The sequence below is a fragment of the Misgurnus anguillicaudatus genome, chromosome 20 (assembly GCF_027580225.2).
Source record: "Misgurnus anguillicaudatus chromosome 20, ASM2758022v2, whole genome shotgun sequence".
Classification (NCBI taxonomy): domain Eukaryota; kingdom Metazoa; phylum Chordata; class Actinopteri; order Cypriniformes; family Cobitidae; genus Misgurnus; species Misgurnus anguillicaudatus.
The window spans coordinates 9408254-9426446 of record NC_073356.2 but is presented as its reverse complement, the minus strand read 5'-3'; the positions used below and the strand labels follow the sequence as shown (position 1 = coordinate 9426446).

Here is an 18193-nt window from a genome sequence, read left to right as displayed (position 1 = left end):
TAATGTACCAATTGTTTGCAAATTCTATAACAATTTAAATTCTGTCTTGCTTCAAACACCCATGCCACCCATAATCAGAAATATAGATGAATGTATGACACCACCTCAAACTGTTTGTCCTCTCCAGATGTTTGAATAGTCCTGTTCTTCTTAACTCATACATTCCTCACCACCAATGACCACTAGGGTCAAGGTTACTGACGCTGTCTGTGTGCATAAGATAAGGATGATTTTTTTTTTTTTGGGGGGGGGGGTTCTTGATTACTAATGTGTGTGCAGAATAGCCTGAGGCTATGTGCGGAGCTTATAGGCCAAGAAATGAGATATACTATTCCATACTAAACATATTTCACACGGATATTCTGAAGGGCAGATGTGTTTGATAAAGCATATTGTGATAGTAATAATTAACTATGGCATAAGCAGAAGACTTATATTAGAATAATATACAGTATATAATAATATAACTTCAAAGCTGGAAGCGGCGTGCCTGTCACGCCTCATGCGAAAACAGCATTAGTTTAACAAAACACAAGAGCAATACTTTTAATAAGGTAGCGTAGCCTAACATTTTTCTAACAAACAAACATTCCCATATCAGAAATTAGCAGCACAGTTATTACTGACAACGTAGGGTGGGCTATTTAAATAAAACAACGAAAATAAATGAACGAAGTTCAACAAACTGTAATAAAACGGTAGCATACTTTCAAAATCAAGTTTATTTATAACACTTAACACCATCCAATATGTTTTTTTCATTAGTAGAACAATAAAGAAGATATTTTGCAGAAACCCCAGTGCTCCGTTATGCAAGTCAACCGATTCACACACTTTAAGAGCTAAAGCATATATAACCAATACAAAAGTAATCCCCCATAACTCCGTGTGACATATTGACGTCTTGTGAAGCAAATCAATCAGTTTTTGCAAGAAACTGAATGTTATTTACAACACTATTAGCGTGAATGCCAAAGCAGGAAGCGCACTTTGAGCGCGTTTGAGGCGATCTCTTCTTCTACTGGTGGGGTTTGGTGGCTGTTAACTATGGATGTTGGTCTCTCTGCGCCACCTACAGAGCGGGAGCGTGAAGCGCACTTCCTGCTTGGCAAAAGCTCTGCATTAACGCTGAAATATATATATATTCGAATCTCAAAACTGAAAATCGAATGTCAACCCACGGAACGAATATTCAAATTTTCTGGTCCAGCCCTATACGGAACATAAACGATCCTCCTCTGGGACTCCTTTAAAGCGCCCCACTTCCACCTCTAGGGGCAACACTCCAGCTCTGAGCTGAGCATATAAAGACCTCTGTCTTCTTTTCAAATTATATTTGACGTAAGGTTCGGTAGAGAAATTTTCCTTAAACTGTACATAACTTCTTAATTTAGGCTTCCGTAGCATCTGTAGTTTCCACTGTTCTTTATAAGTCTTAAATAATAATTGTCTGATGTCGGTGATCTTGCACTGTATACTATTAAAAAACAAGTATTGTAAATTTGCTACTGAGAAGATCTCAAAGACCTTCTTGGACCAAGGATGTCCGTGGGCTCTATCCCAGTTAAACACTTTTCGTGTGAGCCTTTCCTCTGGTAAACACACACGGCGGTTCCAAAGCCTAAGGACTTCTGCTCTTTGTTTGACTACACAGGGCTCCCAGCACATTTCCCCCTCTATGGCCGCCCTAGTGGTAAACCTGTGTACTCCAAGAAAATATCTCATAGCTCTACTTTGGACCATATTACATTCTGGCGCATCTCCGAAGCCCCATACTCCAGCAGCATAGAACAGCACAGATCCAACCATTGAATCATACAGTTTATTAAATGTATCAAAGCTCAGCTTAGGGCAGACCTTTATCTTATTAACCACAGCTCCAAGTGCCCTCCCAGCAGACTCTGATAACACTTGTCTGCCTTCTGAAAAATTCACATTTTCATGAAAAACAAACCCGAGATACTTATAGGTTACAGAATACATCAATAATGTTTGTCTAAAATAAAATTCATAAACACTCCGAAATACAGAAGGCTTTCTAAAGTGAACTATTTGTGTTTTATCACCATTAATGACAAATCTCTATTTGTTACACCATTTATACATAATATCCAGCATCTTCTGTAGTCTTGTCTTCTCGTCAGCAACCAAAACAATATCATCAACGTACAGTAATATACTGAGATTCAGGTCATCAATGTCATTACCCAAGTTAGCGCTCTTTATTTCTTGAACTAAATCATTCACATAGATTGCAAATAGAGTTGGTGAGAGAACATCTCCTTGTTTCACTCCAAATGGATGTGAAACCAATCTGTCCTTAGCTCATTCACCTGCACATAGGCTAATGGGACCTTGTACAGGGCTTTAATGGATTTATAAAAATGACCATCAATGCCACACATAATTAATTTATATTCCAGAAGGTCTCTGTTTATCCAATCAAAAGCTTTTTTTAAATCAACAAAACAAACAAAAATACTTGGAGTCTTGCTCTCACCACTGAGGACAGAACATAGATGTGGTCAATGCATGCTCTATTTTTCCTGAATCCATTCTGCTCATCCACCAAGATTTTATTCATTTTTAAGAATTCACATAACCGTTTGTTGAGGTTACAACAAAGTTTCTTATGAAGTCTTAAAGGATTCTCTCTCTGCATTTCAATGAGCTGCTAAAGCAGCTAAGTGCTAATTTTGCGTAACACTGGTAAGCCTAAAGCTCTATTTTCAATAATTGACTGCTCTCAATCTCACTGTTAATCATTTTTCTGTGACATCTGTTTCTTTTTGTGAGGATTTTGCTAATTATTTTAAAGACAAAATCTATCAGATAAAATCTCTCTTACCTTTCTCAGCCTACTCACCACTAGATGTTCCCCTCTGCTATTCTACATGGTCTGTCTTTGAGCCTATTACTCTGGGTTCTCTAGAAGCGATTACAACTATTGGCCCAGATCTGTTGACTGTCATTAACAAATCACTTTCCACTGGGACTGTACCTGACAGCCTTAAACATGCCCCTGTTTTGCCTCTTCTGAAAATATCAAATTTGAATCCTACAATTTTGAGTAATTTTCGCCCAATTTCTAATTTACCTTTTATTTAAAATTTTTTAGAAGAAGTGGTTTTGAACCAACTGTTGCCTTTTTTAAATGATAACAATATACATGAGAAATTTCGAGCTGGTTTTAAAGCTCACCACAACACAGAATCGGCTCTCTTAAGAGTTATGAATGACATTTTGCTCTCCACTGACACTGGGCAGTCTGTAGCTTTGGTCTTGCTGGACCTCAGCTCAGCATTTGACCTTGTAGATCATAACATTTTATTAACACGTCTTGAAGCATGTGTGGGTTTTCGGTGTATGGTCCTCCAGTGGTTTCGCTCTTATTTATCTAATAGGAGTTACTCTGTCTGCCTTGGCCACCATGCTGCTTCTGTTAAAAAGTTAAGCTCTGGTGTCCCACAGGGATCTATTCTCGGCCCGGTACTGTTCAATCTCTATATGTTACCTTTGGGTTCTATTCTATCTAGACATGGAGTATCTTTTCATTTATATGCTGATGACACACAAATCTATTTGCCTATAAAGCATGACGACAAACTTGCATTTAAGTCTCTATTAGAGTGTTTAGATGAACTGAAACTTTGGCTTGCTAGTAATTTCTTATGTCTCAATGAGACCAAGTCTGAAATCATTTTGTTTGGTCCAAATGATCACAGCTCTCCTGATGTTGAACTTGACACTCTGTTACCTCACAAAGCCAGTTGTGTTAGAAATTTGGGATTTTTGCTTGATAACCGCCTTAAGCTTGATAAGCAGATAGGTGCTGTGGTAAAGTCTTGTTTCTATCAACTGTGCCTTATAGCAAAAGTTAAACCCTTTTTGTCTGATAAGAATCTTGAAACTGTTATGCATGCATTAATATCATCCCGTCTTGATTATTGCAACTCTTTGTACATTGGTGCCTCTCAGTCTTGCATCTCACGACTACAGCTAGTTCAAAATGCTGCCGCCAGGCTCCTAAAAGGAAAGCGTAAAAGCGATCACATTACACCGATTTTAATGTCACTTCATTGGTTACCTGTGAAGTACAGGATTGATTAGAAAGTTTTGCTATTTGTTTATAAGTCTTTGAGAAACCAGGCACCACAGTACCTATCAGATCTTCTGCACCTGCCGTCTCAGTCTAGAGCTCTTAGATCTGGACATTCTGATTTATTGTTTGTCCCTAGAACTAGACTTAAAACAGGGGTGACCGTGCCTTTGCGGTCATTTGTCCGAAGTTATGGAACAGTCTCCTGGCCCACATAAAAGCTGCCCAAACTCTCTCTACGTTTAAATCGGTCCTGAAAACTTATCTTTTCTCATTGGCTTTTAATGTCATTTGATTCTTACTGTTATTTTATTTCATATTTAAAATTATTTTATCTAATTTTGTTTCTTGTCTTTGTAAAGCACTTTGGTCAATTTTAAATTGTTTTTAAATGTGCTATACAAATAAACTTGTATCGTATATTGTATTGTATCAAGAATGTAGCATTTCATATACAGTTTAGGAATGAGCTTTAAGGTCCTCTGAGCTTAGAGGTGGAGAGGAGGGTGAGAGACACACATCAGATCACATGGTTATTTAAAACACTCGACTTATGTTATAAAGTGACTTAAGACTTAAACCATTTTTTGCTCCAATTATTTTTTCGTTTTGTGATGTGTGCTAAGCCAACATGCTAAATGGTGTGGATGGACCTGTTGTCAATAGCGAGTCTTGAGATAGAGATAAAAATAGATTTTAGGAATGATTTCAAATGGTAAAGCCCATTGAAATGTTTCTTTTTGTAAGAAAGGCATTTGACACAAAGTCAAAGAGGTTAAGTGACACGTTTGACCAAAGAAACACTGAATAGAAATTCATCAGTAATTGTTAATTCCAACTTAATATTTGTTATTATTGTGCTACATGTTTGTTGTTTTATGTATAATGCTTTGGCAATATTGTAGATACACACAATAATGCCAAGAAAGTACATGTGTAAATTTAATTGCAATAAAGACAAAGAATAATAATTAAAGTGATATTCCAGGCTTAAAAGGTGTTAATGTGACCCTGGGGAACATGATCAGACCTGTGGCTTTTGTTGTAGAGCTTAGATTACAACATTTACAAATTTCAACTTTATTTTCATAAAAATATTTCATATACAGTAGGTTTTGTTAAGTTACTAGGAATGTTTATTAAACTGTTCATAACTATTTTTCATTATGACATCAGTTAGTTTTGACTTTACAATAAACTTCAAAGGGTTAGGTTTCAAATGAGACCAAACTTAAGCTTTTAGTGCAAAGCCTTCATGAACCATTTCCATTTAATTGTCCCGTTTAACTAGATCTCTCCCCATCAGGAAATCACTAAATGAAAATGAAATAAAGCAGGTGGTTTATTGAATAATCTTAGTTACATTCTCGATGGTCGGACTAACTTTGTCTTGCTAGAAGCAGATCTAGCAGATATTGTCTTACCAAACATAGCAAGTGGAAATGTACTGTTTCAACACATTTTCGTGAAAACCTTGAAATTGAGAACACTGAAGACTCAAATCATCATTAAAAGACAATACAGCAGTGTCAACATAAGATTTAAACAATATTAAGAAAAATAATGTAGAATAGAGTAAGTATAGATCAAATGAATTGAATATAATATAAAAGAATAAGAAACAAAGAAAATACATGATTTCTAAAATGAATAAATAAATGACAATTTAATTAACCTCCTAAGACCCGAGCTTTGGTTTGTCTTTTTTTCAGATTTCTTCCAGCTATTTGGGGTAAGAAAGAACCAAAAAATATAATAACTAAATATTTTTCTTTGAACATGAAGCCGTGTAATTGTCCACGTTTGTGTACAACAGGTTCCATTTACACAGAATTAAGTATTATGGTGCAAGCAACAACAAAAAAATGTGTCCACGTTTATGGACATCCAGGTCTTAGGTGGTTAATGACAAAATAAAAGAATATAACAACAACATGAAAAAAACAAATGTATGTTTCTACTCAGATCTATCAAATTTATGGATGGTTTCCCGGACAAGGCTTATTCTAGTCCCAGATTAAAATGCATGTTTGAGCTGCCTTAATTTTAAAACTTATTGTACTGACATTATCCTAACACATATCAATGCCAATGTTTTATCTAAACATGCACATCAGTATTGTTTTTAGTAAGGTTTGTTTGTAAAACTACTTAAATGTTCTATTATAACTAAAGCCTAGTCCTGGATTAATCTAAAATCTGTTTGGGAAACTGCCCCTTAGTCTTTTAATTATATTTATGTATTGGGCAGATGCTTTTATCTATAGTGCCTTACATTGCATTTAAGCCAGCCGTGAGGATGAGCTGATTTTTAGCGATATTGGGTACACCCTATTCTTCAACAAACCAGAAGAGTATAATAATAATAATGATGAGGATGATAAATTGTTTTCTTTATTTCAATTTCATGAAGAGCTGCTTTGGATTGATGAACAATTGTGAAGAACCCTATATAAATAAAATTGACTTGACAAATGATTCAACACACTCGTAAAAATTATATCAAATAAACGTAAATTAAGTTAAACAACTTCAACTTGTTTTTCCTAAGTCTTAAAAAATGTCTGTCAGTTGTCTGAGCAGCCTTATCTGACGGAACTGGACATTTGTTTGTGTTAACCCACCAAAATCCAGTCTTAGCGTAACACACCCTTCTCAAAAGCAGTTGGTGGGGGCCTGAAATGCTGTTATTTGCTGTTCTTTACAATAAGATGTCACCAAAACTTATTCCATTTGCTGAAACACATAGAAAGTTGTGGCCATATTAAGACTCAAAAGCACCCCATAGTAGATGAAAACGTCCACAACAGTACATAAGGGTTAAGGCACTATGATGATTTAAATAGTCTACCCTTTTGCCATATTAACTCTTTCACCGCCAGCATTTTTAAAAAAAGTTGCCAGCCAGCACCAGCGTTTTTCATGATTTTCACCAAAGTTTAATGCCTTCCAGAAAATGTTCTTCTTCAGATATATAAACACACAATATACCAAATGAAAGAACAGACCCTCTGCTTTCAAACAAAAAAAAACGTTTCAAGGTTAAGTAGTTCTTTTGTAATCAGCTTTTGAATATGGGTAGGTTTCTGCAAAAACACCACATTTTGAGCAAAAAGCAGAGATAATTCCATTTTTGTGACGGACTTTTCATAGAGTTCCCATTCAGAGCGATCTTTAAAACAGACACGGACATGCAGCAGCTTGTCAGAGGGCAATACTTCCGGGTTGTATAAGTTGCGGAAGTGCGCCACCTGGTGGATAAAAGCGGTATTGCGGAAAGACGGAAAATCTCGTCATTGGCGGGGAAGCGTTTTCTCTTAATTGACGAGATATCTCGTCAATGGCGGGGAAAGAGTTAAACTATGTTATTACCTCAACCCAGACGAATCAATACATACCCATCCTCCCTCAATGCGCGCACTGCACAGCGCGCCGTGAATGTGCCAGCACCCAGCCCAGCCCCATTCATTCCTATGGTACCAAAACAAAGTTGTATTTTGTGGCACCATACTTACTAGTATAACTCCTCATGTAACAGTCTTTAAATAGGGAAAATACGGAAGTGTTTGGTGGCTTCCCTGTTTGGTACCATAGGAATGAATGGGGCTAGGCCAAATGCCAACACACCCACGACGCGCTGCACAGTGCACGCACCGAAAAAAGACAGATATGCATCAACCCGTCCAAGTTGAGGCAACAACACAGCTTAATATGGAAAAAGGGTAGACTATTCCTTTAAGTGTAGTTTGTTCTTCAGTGTGTTTCTTCTGATGATACTGAAGACTTCCAGAATGAGGGAATCTCTCTCCACAGATCTAGCAGACGTAAGGTTTCTCTCCTGTATGAAGTCTCTCATGAATTTTTAAGGATCCTGACTCAGTAAACGTCTTCTCACACTGAGAGCATTTGTAAGGTTTTTCACCTGTATGAGTTCTCTGGTGATTCACTAAATGATCACGTCGCATAAAACTCTTCCCACAGACACTACAGTGATGAGGTTTCTCTCCAGTGTGAATTCTCTCATGAATTTTTAATTTACTTGACCGATTAAAGGTCTTTTCACACTGAAAGCATTTGTAAGGCTTTTCACTTGTATGAATTCTCTGATGCCTTACTAAATGTGCACGCGTCCCAAAACTCCTCCCACAGAGACTACAGTGATGAGGTTTCTCTCCAGTGTGAACTCTTTCATGGGCTTTTAAGGCACCTGACTCAGTAAACATCTTCTCACACTGAGAGCATTGGTAAGGTTTTTCGCCTGTATGAATTCTCTGGTGTTTCATTAATTGATCACGCTGCCTAAAACTCTTCCCACAGAGACTACAGTGATGAGGTTTCTCTCCAGTGTGAACTCTCTCATGGATTTTTAAGTGATCTGATTGAGTAAACGTCTTCTCACAATGAGAGCATTTGTAAGGTTTTTCACCTGTATGAATTCTCTGGTGTTTAATTAATTGATCACGCCGCCCAAAACTCTTCCCACAGAGACTACAGTGATAAGGTTTTTCTCCAGTGTGAACTCTCTCATGGATTTTTAAGTCACCTGACTGAGTAAACGTCTTCTCACAATGAGAGCATTTGTAAGGTTTTTCACCTGTATGAGTTCTCTGGTGTAATACTAATTGTTCACGCTGCCCAAAACTCTTCCCACAAACACTACAATGATAAGGTTTCTCTCCAGTGTGAACTCTCTGATGAACTCTGAAATTAGATGAATTAGTGAATCTCTTTTCACAGATTGAGCAGACATAAGGTTTCTCTCCAGTGTGAATTCTCTGATGGGCTTTTAAGGAACCTGACTCAGTAAACGTCTTCTCACACTGAGAGCATTTGTAAGGTTTTTCACCTGTATGAATTCTCTGGTGATTCACTAAATGATCACGTCGCCTAAAACTCTTCCCACAGACACTACAGTGATGAGGTTTCTCTCCAGTGTGAATTCCCAGATGAACTTTAAAAGTACCAGGTCTAGTGAAACTCCTTCCACAGTGTGAGCAGACGTAAGGTTTCTCTCCAGTGTGAATTCTCTCATGGATTTTTAAGGCACTTAACTCAGTAAACGTCTTCTCACAATGAGAGCATTTGTAAGGTTTTTCGCCTGTATGAATTCTCTGGTGTATCATTAAAATTTTACGCTGCCAAAAACTCCTCCCACAGAGACTACAGTAATAAGGTTTCTCTCCAGTGTGAATGCTCTCATGGGCCTTTAAGGTTCCTGAGTCAGCAAATGTCTTCTCACAATGAGAGCATTTGTAAGGTTTTTCGCCTGTATGAGTTCTCTGATGCCTTACTAAATGTTCACGCCGCCCAAAACTCCTCCCACAAACACTACAGTGATGAGGTGTCTCTCCAGTGTGAATTCTCTCATGGGCTTTTAAGGCACCTGAATGAGCAAACGTCTTGTCACAATGAGAGCATTTGTAAGGTTTTTCACCTGTATGAATTCTCTGGTGATTTACTAATCTGTAACGTAGAATAAAACTCTTCCCGCAGATAATACAGTGATAAGGTTTCTCTCCAGTGTGAATTTTCTCATGGCATATAAGCTTAGATTTATGACAGAAACCTTTATCACAGTGTGAACATTGATAAAATTTCTCTTTAGAGTGAATATTTTTGTGTGATTTTAATGCACCTGAATCCCTAAAGGCTTTGTCACATTTACTGCACTGATACGGTCTCTCATTGGTGTGTATAAACACATGTTTCTTCAGACAGCTTTTTTCTCTGAATCTCATCTCACAGTGAGGACACTCGTATGGTTTTTCTCCTGTGTGAATTCTCTGATGAGCATCAAGACTTTGTTTGGTGCTGAAGTAATAGCCACATTCAGTGCAGTAGAAAGGCTTTTCACCACTGTGTGTCCTCATGTGAACTTTCAGATGAGATAAAAAGTCAAAATCCTTCCCACACCGATCACAGTGAAACTTCTTCTTTTCTCTGTGCTCTTTTGAATGATGAAGTTTCTTCTCTTGTAAGGTAGTAAAGCTGAGTTTCTGTTCTGTGTGTTTTCTCTCATGTCTCTTTAAATGTCTCTGTGAGCTGAATGTCTTTCCACAGGTGATGCAGGAAAGAGTTTGTGCTGTCAGTCGATCTTCTGATGTTGAGGACGTTTCTCCATCACAACATGATTCACTCTTCACATCTGACAGAAACATAATACAATTAAAATTCTCTTTTCACTCTTATTTACAAAAAGATGCACAGTGGTGTAGTCTAGATTTTTGAAGTGAATATACTGTGATTTTCCCCTCATGCCCACTCGTCCCAGAACAACACCCCATAAGCACCAGCACACTCACAGATACATACAGTATAAATCTTCATGTAATCGAGAGTATTCTGAAAGTGTACTTGTAAACACATAAACCGAATGTGTTATCATCATGTCCGTTTATTATAAGCAAGAAAAGACTTTAACAGCCAATGGCATTTCCAGCTGGGGAAACTGGACAGATTTTTTGACACGTTTATTCAACATTCAACTCAAGGCCAAAATTTACTCAAAAGAATTTAATAAGCTGTTTAAAGCAATGCTGACATCGCGGGCACGTGCGTCAAAATTCTGAGGCATAAAATCTGTTACCGCCGCTCTGGGCCCGTATTTATAAACAATCTTAATGCAAAGAGTAGCTCCTAGTGACACAATTCTGGGCGTTTACTCTTAAAATTAAAGAAAAAATCCTAGTAAAAAAAGTAATTCAGAAAGCATATTAACCCTTAAATGTCTTAAGGTCAAAATTGTTAGGAGTACGGACGAGGACTTTTAAGAGGCTTAAGAGTTTTTTAGCAACCGGGAAAGTGGACACGAAGAGAGAGACAAAAAATGTTGCACACAATGCATGACAGTAGGTTACAATGCAACACATTAGATGGTGCAGGAATCATGTTTATGAAAAAATGCAACTATGCAGCTAGAAAAAATGCAATTATGCAGCAGAGATGATTTAGTTACAGTACTGTTACAGACGTCTATAAGCAAAGTAATCACACAAACTGACAGAACCTTGTGTCGCTGTTTATTTCCTATCTAATATGTTAAGTATGACATTAACAGCACATATATATATATATATATATATATATATATATATATATATATATATATATATATATATATATATATAAAAGTTTATACTTTATTTATTTTATATATATATATATATATATATATATATATATATATATATATATATATATATATAAATATATATAAAATAAATATATTAATTATATATTGTATATTTTCTAAATTTGTATGTATTTTATATAATATATACAATAGGTAAAAGTATACCTGTAATTTCGAATTGATTTATTAAATTAATTTAATAGATCCTATACTTAAAAGCATTCTTTTTCTTCCTTCTTTGACAACCAACCAATCACAGTCTTCAAAAGATTGTGTCACACACAGCAACAGGGTCAACCCCGCCTCCTCACTAAGATAAAAGTTTTTGTCTTATCCTTGCTCAGAGTTGCTCTCAGATCAGTCCCGAATCACTTTTAAGCTAAGACTTCTACGTAAAATCTGATAAAATGAAAACTTACAAGCAAAAACATGTGAATAAGCTGCATTTTCAGTCACACACCTTCCATTGACATCCATATAACTTTTTCCTCTGATTTCTAATATTAAAAATATCATAACTTTCTCAATCCTCAACAGATTTTCACAATCCGGGTATTTTTGTAAATGGGAATGTCTGCTCTGTCTAGTCGTGTGATACATTTTGAGCTTTGGGGTTTTTGAAAATTTTGTTATCCTGTTTACAATCTTTAGTTCATGCATGGCTAACACATGCATGAAAGGAGAAACGTATCCACTCTTCCAATAACTTTTATGTGACAACTATTGATAGCTAACATTACCATACAGTAATTTAATGGTGTAAAAGTTTTTAATTAGTACGCATTTAAGATGACCATTAATTAACTCTCCTTTGCATAGTTCTTGATATAAAAATATTATTTTTTCATATGATACAAGCAGTGTCTAAAAATTAAAATAGGCTTTTATTTCATTAATATTACACAATTATCATGTAGCCTAATATAAGACACCAAATCCAAAGTGGAGAAGATGAGCTTTAATTTGCGGGTCTACTGGACATCACAGGAATTAACTCGCAGATCCTTTACATTAAAATCCTGAACATAAAAATGAACAAAGAAGGGAAGTGTAACACTGTGAAGCATAAGTAAACATGTAAGGGATAATCCCCTTCGCGTCGGGTGGTTCTTTGCCTCTACGTCGTGCAATTAAATCCTTTAATGCATGGCTAGCCGCAGATTATCCCACTTATGCCACGGTTATTTGACAAGTTAAAAACAAGTTAAAGCTGTAACTGATGTTTACAGTGTCATTTTTTAACAGACGGGTATAAATGACGGTTATTTTCTCAAGTTTTGGCTTGTTGGTTCTAGCACTCCGTCCGCTTTTAATAAAGTAGAGCCATCAGATTGCTTTTATTTGAATAAATTATCACATTTATTTAAATTCATTATTAAAAGAGAGAGACAGAGAACTAAAAGAGAAGGACCAGAGAGAGAGATGCGTGCGTGAGTTACCTGTGTGCATCTCTTCTTTAAAGTCTACGACAAAGATGAGGTCAATACGAAAAAGACAACTACATGGGCAGTTACCAGTGTCTGTTTGAACAGTTAACACTTTCAGTGACTTTGTGCCAAAGACAGAACAATTGTGATTTTGAGATCTACTCTGCTTCTCTTTTACATGAGACATTGCAAGTTTGATGTGTCTCAGAGCAGGTATAGACGGCATTGCTTGAGTTGAAGTCTTTACAAAATACAACATCATAAGTGATAATGTGATGGTTTATACCTGCTTTGAGACACATCAAACTACAATGTATTCACGTTAGGGCTACACAATAATGGGAAACTATGCGATAGTGCTGTTGAGGACTGCGATGGCGATAGTTCTTGCGAGATGTAATTATTAGGGGTGTCACGGTTCTCCAAATCCTTGATTCGATTACATTTTCGATTCTAAGGTCAGGATTCGATTCAATTCTCCGTTTTTACTCTTTTTTTTTTAAGAACAGTTTGTTATGCCATTTTTAGACAATACTTTTATGAAATATAATATCTGACCTTGAATCCAGATATGCCCTACCATGTTAGTCGTGCTGCCAGTGGTAAAAAAATGGTACACACCTGATAAAACGAAAGTTTCTGTCAGATGAACATCTCTCAGTACTGTGCATTTTAAAAACGCGCTTTTATTACCGTCAGATGAGATGGTGAGACTATACCCCATTAAGTTATGTTTAAATGCTGTTTTCATAACTCTTAAGCAATTGAAATAAGTTGTTGTGAAACAGATCTCAGTTCAGAGAAACGACCGGTCCTGGCACAGACGCCCTTCTGCTGTGCACGCGTTCGAAGTTCGAGGTTGTGACTTAATTTCGATCGATTTCGATTTAAAGTCTAAATCGTGACACTCTTAGTAATTATCATACTGAAATAAACAGGTAATACATATTCTTCTCATGTAATTAAATCTAATTCAGCCTAAACAACTATGGAGGAAGAGGCAAACATTTAGACTTCAGTGTTTCCCCTAGGTTTACAGCTTGGGGGGGTTGGTTGGTTATGTATATACAGGGGTTAAATTGTGATTTGTTATGTGGGAGCTCTGTGGGGAGGGTCACTTCAAGGGGTAACATGTTTAATACCGATGACAGCAAAGCCACTGGTGTGTTTCAATGACATTCTGGACTTCTGATGGGATTTGATACATTTCAGCTTTAAAGCTGTGCCAGAGGTTGACCCAAAATATTTTAAAAAGAGCGTCTGAACTTTAAATTATGCAAGTCTATGAGTTTAACAAGCTATATCCATTTGTTGCACATGTCATTATGCACAATTGATCAAACTTTGAAGGAAATTAAAAGAATCACCCTCCTTGAATAATTCTAGGCATAAGATACACCAAAAGACTTAATTAACAAGAAAATGTACAACACATAATACTGCATCATCAACATGTCTTAGAAATTAGCCATAGAGATTCCCTATGCTGGTCAGCAGCTAGTAAAACAATCACTATAGGTTTGATTTGTGTAATCAAAATACATTATTTTTTAAACTATACAATTAGTTATATCCAGTGTTATCCAGTTCTTACCTCTCTCTCTCTCTCTCTCACCTCTACAATGTCATATGATCCTGCGTGCGCGTTCTTGAAGCTGCTCTGAGTTTTTTTCGCTTGAGCTGTATATTTTCAACTTGCGCGAAGATATGTTTAAAGAGAAAAGCGCGTGTTACTATAAAACATGTGCGCGGCACTGGCATATAGAGAGGGAGAGGTAGAGAATGCGCGCGCGCGCGTGTGTGTGGGAAAGTCATGACAAACTCGATCAGTCATCTTCTCTGTCAGTAACATATCCGTGACTTTTGAGGTTTACGCAAAAAAGAAAGTATAAGGAGGAACGGACTTTGAAAACACCTTTCAGTTATGTGAGAGAGAGGCGATCTCTCTCTCACATAACTGAAACGGTGTTTTCAAAGTCCGTACTAAATTAAGCCGAACAGTAAAATATAAATGTGCGTACTCCATTGGATAATTGTAAATGCGCAAACACATGCTGATAATACATGCCATTGTGGAAATAAGATAAATAGCTCATGTAAGGCTCAGTCGTCCGACTGGACCACATATCAGTTGTGCTAGCGTAAAAGTCTACTTGGCTCAGCTCGGAGCTCACTTTTTTCATGTGGAATTGCGACATGCGAAAAATAATTTCTCGATGGCAGCTGATATCTTCTGTCCAATTTGTTAATTAAACCAACAAAGCCTTCTTTACTCACGGTGTTAACAGGCATCATGTCTTTAGCTAAAAAACGTGTGACCGCATCTGTTAATTCCTTGTGTCGTCTTGACGTTTTTCCATAAGGCGTTGCATTTGTACAACTTTGTTGGATGGTTGTCTGTACGACTCCCTTGCTGTTTCCTGGCGTTTCGATAGCAGTTTTGGTTGATTTTGATTTTTGTAAGTCTTCATACTGTGCTTGTGTTCCAGATGACTGTGAAGATTAGTTGTATTTCCTCTCGAAGTGAGCACAGTTTTGCCGCACGACTTGCACAGTACCTGCGTTTGTGATACGTCTTCTCTCCTGAAGCCAAAATATTGCCATATTTCTGATGTACTGTTACGTTTGGGAACAAGTTTGTCGCCTTCTTTTTCCTCGCTTGTCTCTAATGTTACTTCTGCCATATTTATTTTACACTCTCTGCTTTGAGCCGTTACGTTTACCTGTGTGCCCCCACGGTCTAGCCAATAGCATAACAACAAGAACTACTTGGCGGGTATTTAGTGATGCTCCTTCTGATTGGTCTAATTTGTACAATCTAAGCAAGCACGAAACACAAATGATAGACGCATAAAATAAATGAGAGTTATCGCAAGTCTCTGTGTGTGTTGTTATCGCGACGGCCAGGGGGCGTTGCTAGACATAAAGCTCTACTGGGGCACAGGCCCCCCATTTTTTTTTCCTTTTTCTTGAAAGCCTGTGGTGTGCAAGATACAATTTCCTTTGCTTAACCCACTATTCCAACATTGCAACAAATACTGTGAAAGACAAACATGTATTTAAAAATAATATTTAATATTTAATAAGATTTTCATTGTTATTTAGAAACATACTTTAATCTCATCAAGTTTTAATAAACCAACTCAATCGCGTGGCGTCACTTGTCTTGTACTTCGTATGCGGCTGCGCACGGCAAAACAGACGCGCACTGACATTAATGGGTGCGTGCCAGTGCGACTGCTGCGTGAATTGGGTAACTACATTGCAAATAGATCCGTTTTGCCGCGATTATCTTTGTAAAGGAATACACTAGTTAACTGCTAAAATTAGATTTACACAGGGGCACAAAAGATTTACACTGGGCCACGTGCCCCAGTAAAAGGGGTCAAGCGACGCCCCTGGCAACGGCGATAGTTTTGCGATATATCGTGCAGACCTAATTTGTGTCCAGCGGTAGACTGAACAGAGACACAACTCCCGCAATGTCTCATTTAAAAGAGAAGCAGAGTAGATCTCGAAATCACAATTGTTCTGTCTTTGGTGAAAAAGTCACTGAAAGTGTTAACTGCCCATTTAGTTGTCTTATTCATATTGATTCGTAGGATTTTCTAATGGAATCCTGTAGAATTTCTTTCTAATGGAATCCTATAGGATTTTCTAACAGAATCCTATAGAATTTTTCTAATGGAATCCTATAGGATTGGTTCAAAAATATGATAGAAATTCTAATCGGATTCCTGTACAGCAGGGTTCCCCAAATCTTACCCTGGAGGGCCAGAGCACTACAGAGATTAGGTCCAACCCTAGTGATCATGAAGACCTTGATTAGCTTGTGTTTGATCAGGGTTGAAGCTAGGGATGTCAAATTATGCATTTTCCCATATTCGATGATCATTTAAATTAACAATCAATCAATCGAATAATCCTTAACAGTAATAGTGCAATAAGCCTTCACTGCAGTGGCATATAGCCAATGACATAAAAGTGTGCATAAAAACTCAGTTTTCTCACGCGAATTAAAAGATTTTATTTTGTCTAAATAATATGCTAGTGGGATTGTAAAATGAGTCAATGTAGTTGGTGTTTTGATAAAAATCATCAATTTAATCTCATAACGACTATATAATGTATAATATAATGACTAATAGACACAGTAAACTCCGCCTCATAAAGGGCACTCCGCACAGTCGCATGCATCCATGACAAAATAAAAGTTTCATTATCATCAAGTGTTATTTTTCTAGTTGTTCACCTCGCTTTCAAAGTCGTCGATACACCGCTTGTTGTAATTATATCCAAGAAGCACACGAAAGGGCACTTTTCTCGTCGTTACCTTAGCTCTAGACCTGCGGCGTGCTTTCAGCAAAGATGCTTATGTTATGAAGACTTCAACCTTCCATTAGAAAACCCGCAACAGTGTTTAGCATGTAGCGCCTCAGCCAGTCATGATGATGATCAATGATATATGTTGCGGGAGTTCAGAGTGTAACGACAGTCAGTTACAGTTTACGTTTAACAGTTTCTTGCCAGAATTTAAGTTTTACATTTTAATCTGTTTATTAAAAACGGCTTCTGGACGCCTTCCCTGTGTAAAGCAGTGTTAGCAGCGCTGCTATGCTAAACTTGCAGGCTTCCCTGAAGAGGGTCTTTGCTTTCAGTATCCTAACTGTGTTTAGATTTTCGGCATCGGACCCTCTCAGATTCTCTGCGGATGCAATTTTGTTACGTTAGCAGCCAGCCTCGTCTCGAATGCGGACAAAAAGCCCAAGTGTGTGTTTGGCATCGAGCATCATTGTGATCATGGCTAGTTTAACTTCTTCGCACTTGGTTAGTTTTTTCACCAGCTGTGTATGTGCTTTGCGCAGGCGCCGGACACACGTGCTTGCTTTTTCGACAAAAGTTTTATAGATTTAATTCTTATCGACAATTAATCGAAGATCAACCTTGCTCTGGCCCTGCAGGGTAAGATTTGGGGAACCCTGCTGTACAGTATTCTTATTAAAATCCTATAGGATTTTTTGACAAGGGCTTTAAAGATGCAGTTTGTATTATTTGCGCCGATAGATGGCGCCAAATCAAACAACAACAATGATGTTGTTTACTGACGCTCTGAAGCAGCGTGGAATTATGGGATTTGTAGTCTTTAACTCAACCGCTGATGGCCATCAATCAGACGCGAACGAGAAATCACGTTGATGGATAAGGTAATCAAGTCTTATAAATGTTGCGTTTGATGACATCGTTTATTTCATTATGTAAGTTTATATGTGATGTTCAAAACGAAATTTGTCATAGATATTACAGTATTAGTCCAAATTCGATGGTAAACACAGCTCAGAATTAAGTTTTCAACTTACAATCTACAATGATTTTTCACATAATGTATTGACAGTGCAAATCTTATTGTGAAGTGTCTTAAAATGACCATTTATATACCTGTACAATACCTTTGATGTGCACATCGTCCGCGGGAAGACGCGCTGATTACAATCTACACACTAATGTTGTGATCAATATAATAGCATACGTTTTTTG

The 18193-nt window shown here is 37.2% G+C and overlaps 1 protein-coding gene across 1 annotated transcript in view; it reads right to left on the bottom strand.

The window, feature by feature from the left end:
* Positions 1–5136: 5136 nt before the first annotated feature.
* The window catches only part of LOC129455167 (uncharacterized), a 36682-nt gene continuing 23625 nt past the window's right edge, over positions 5137–18193 (bottom strand). Inside the window, 1 exon segment of the mRNA XM_073858713.1 lies at positions 5137–10244. Within this exon segment, the coding sequence (XP_073714814.1) occupies positions 7774–10244 (2471 nt within the window). The 3' untranslated portion in view covers positions 5137–7773.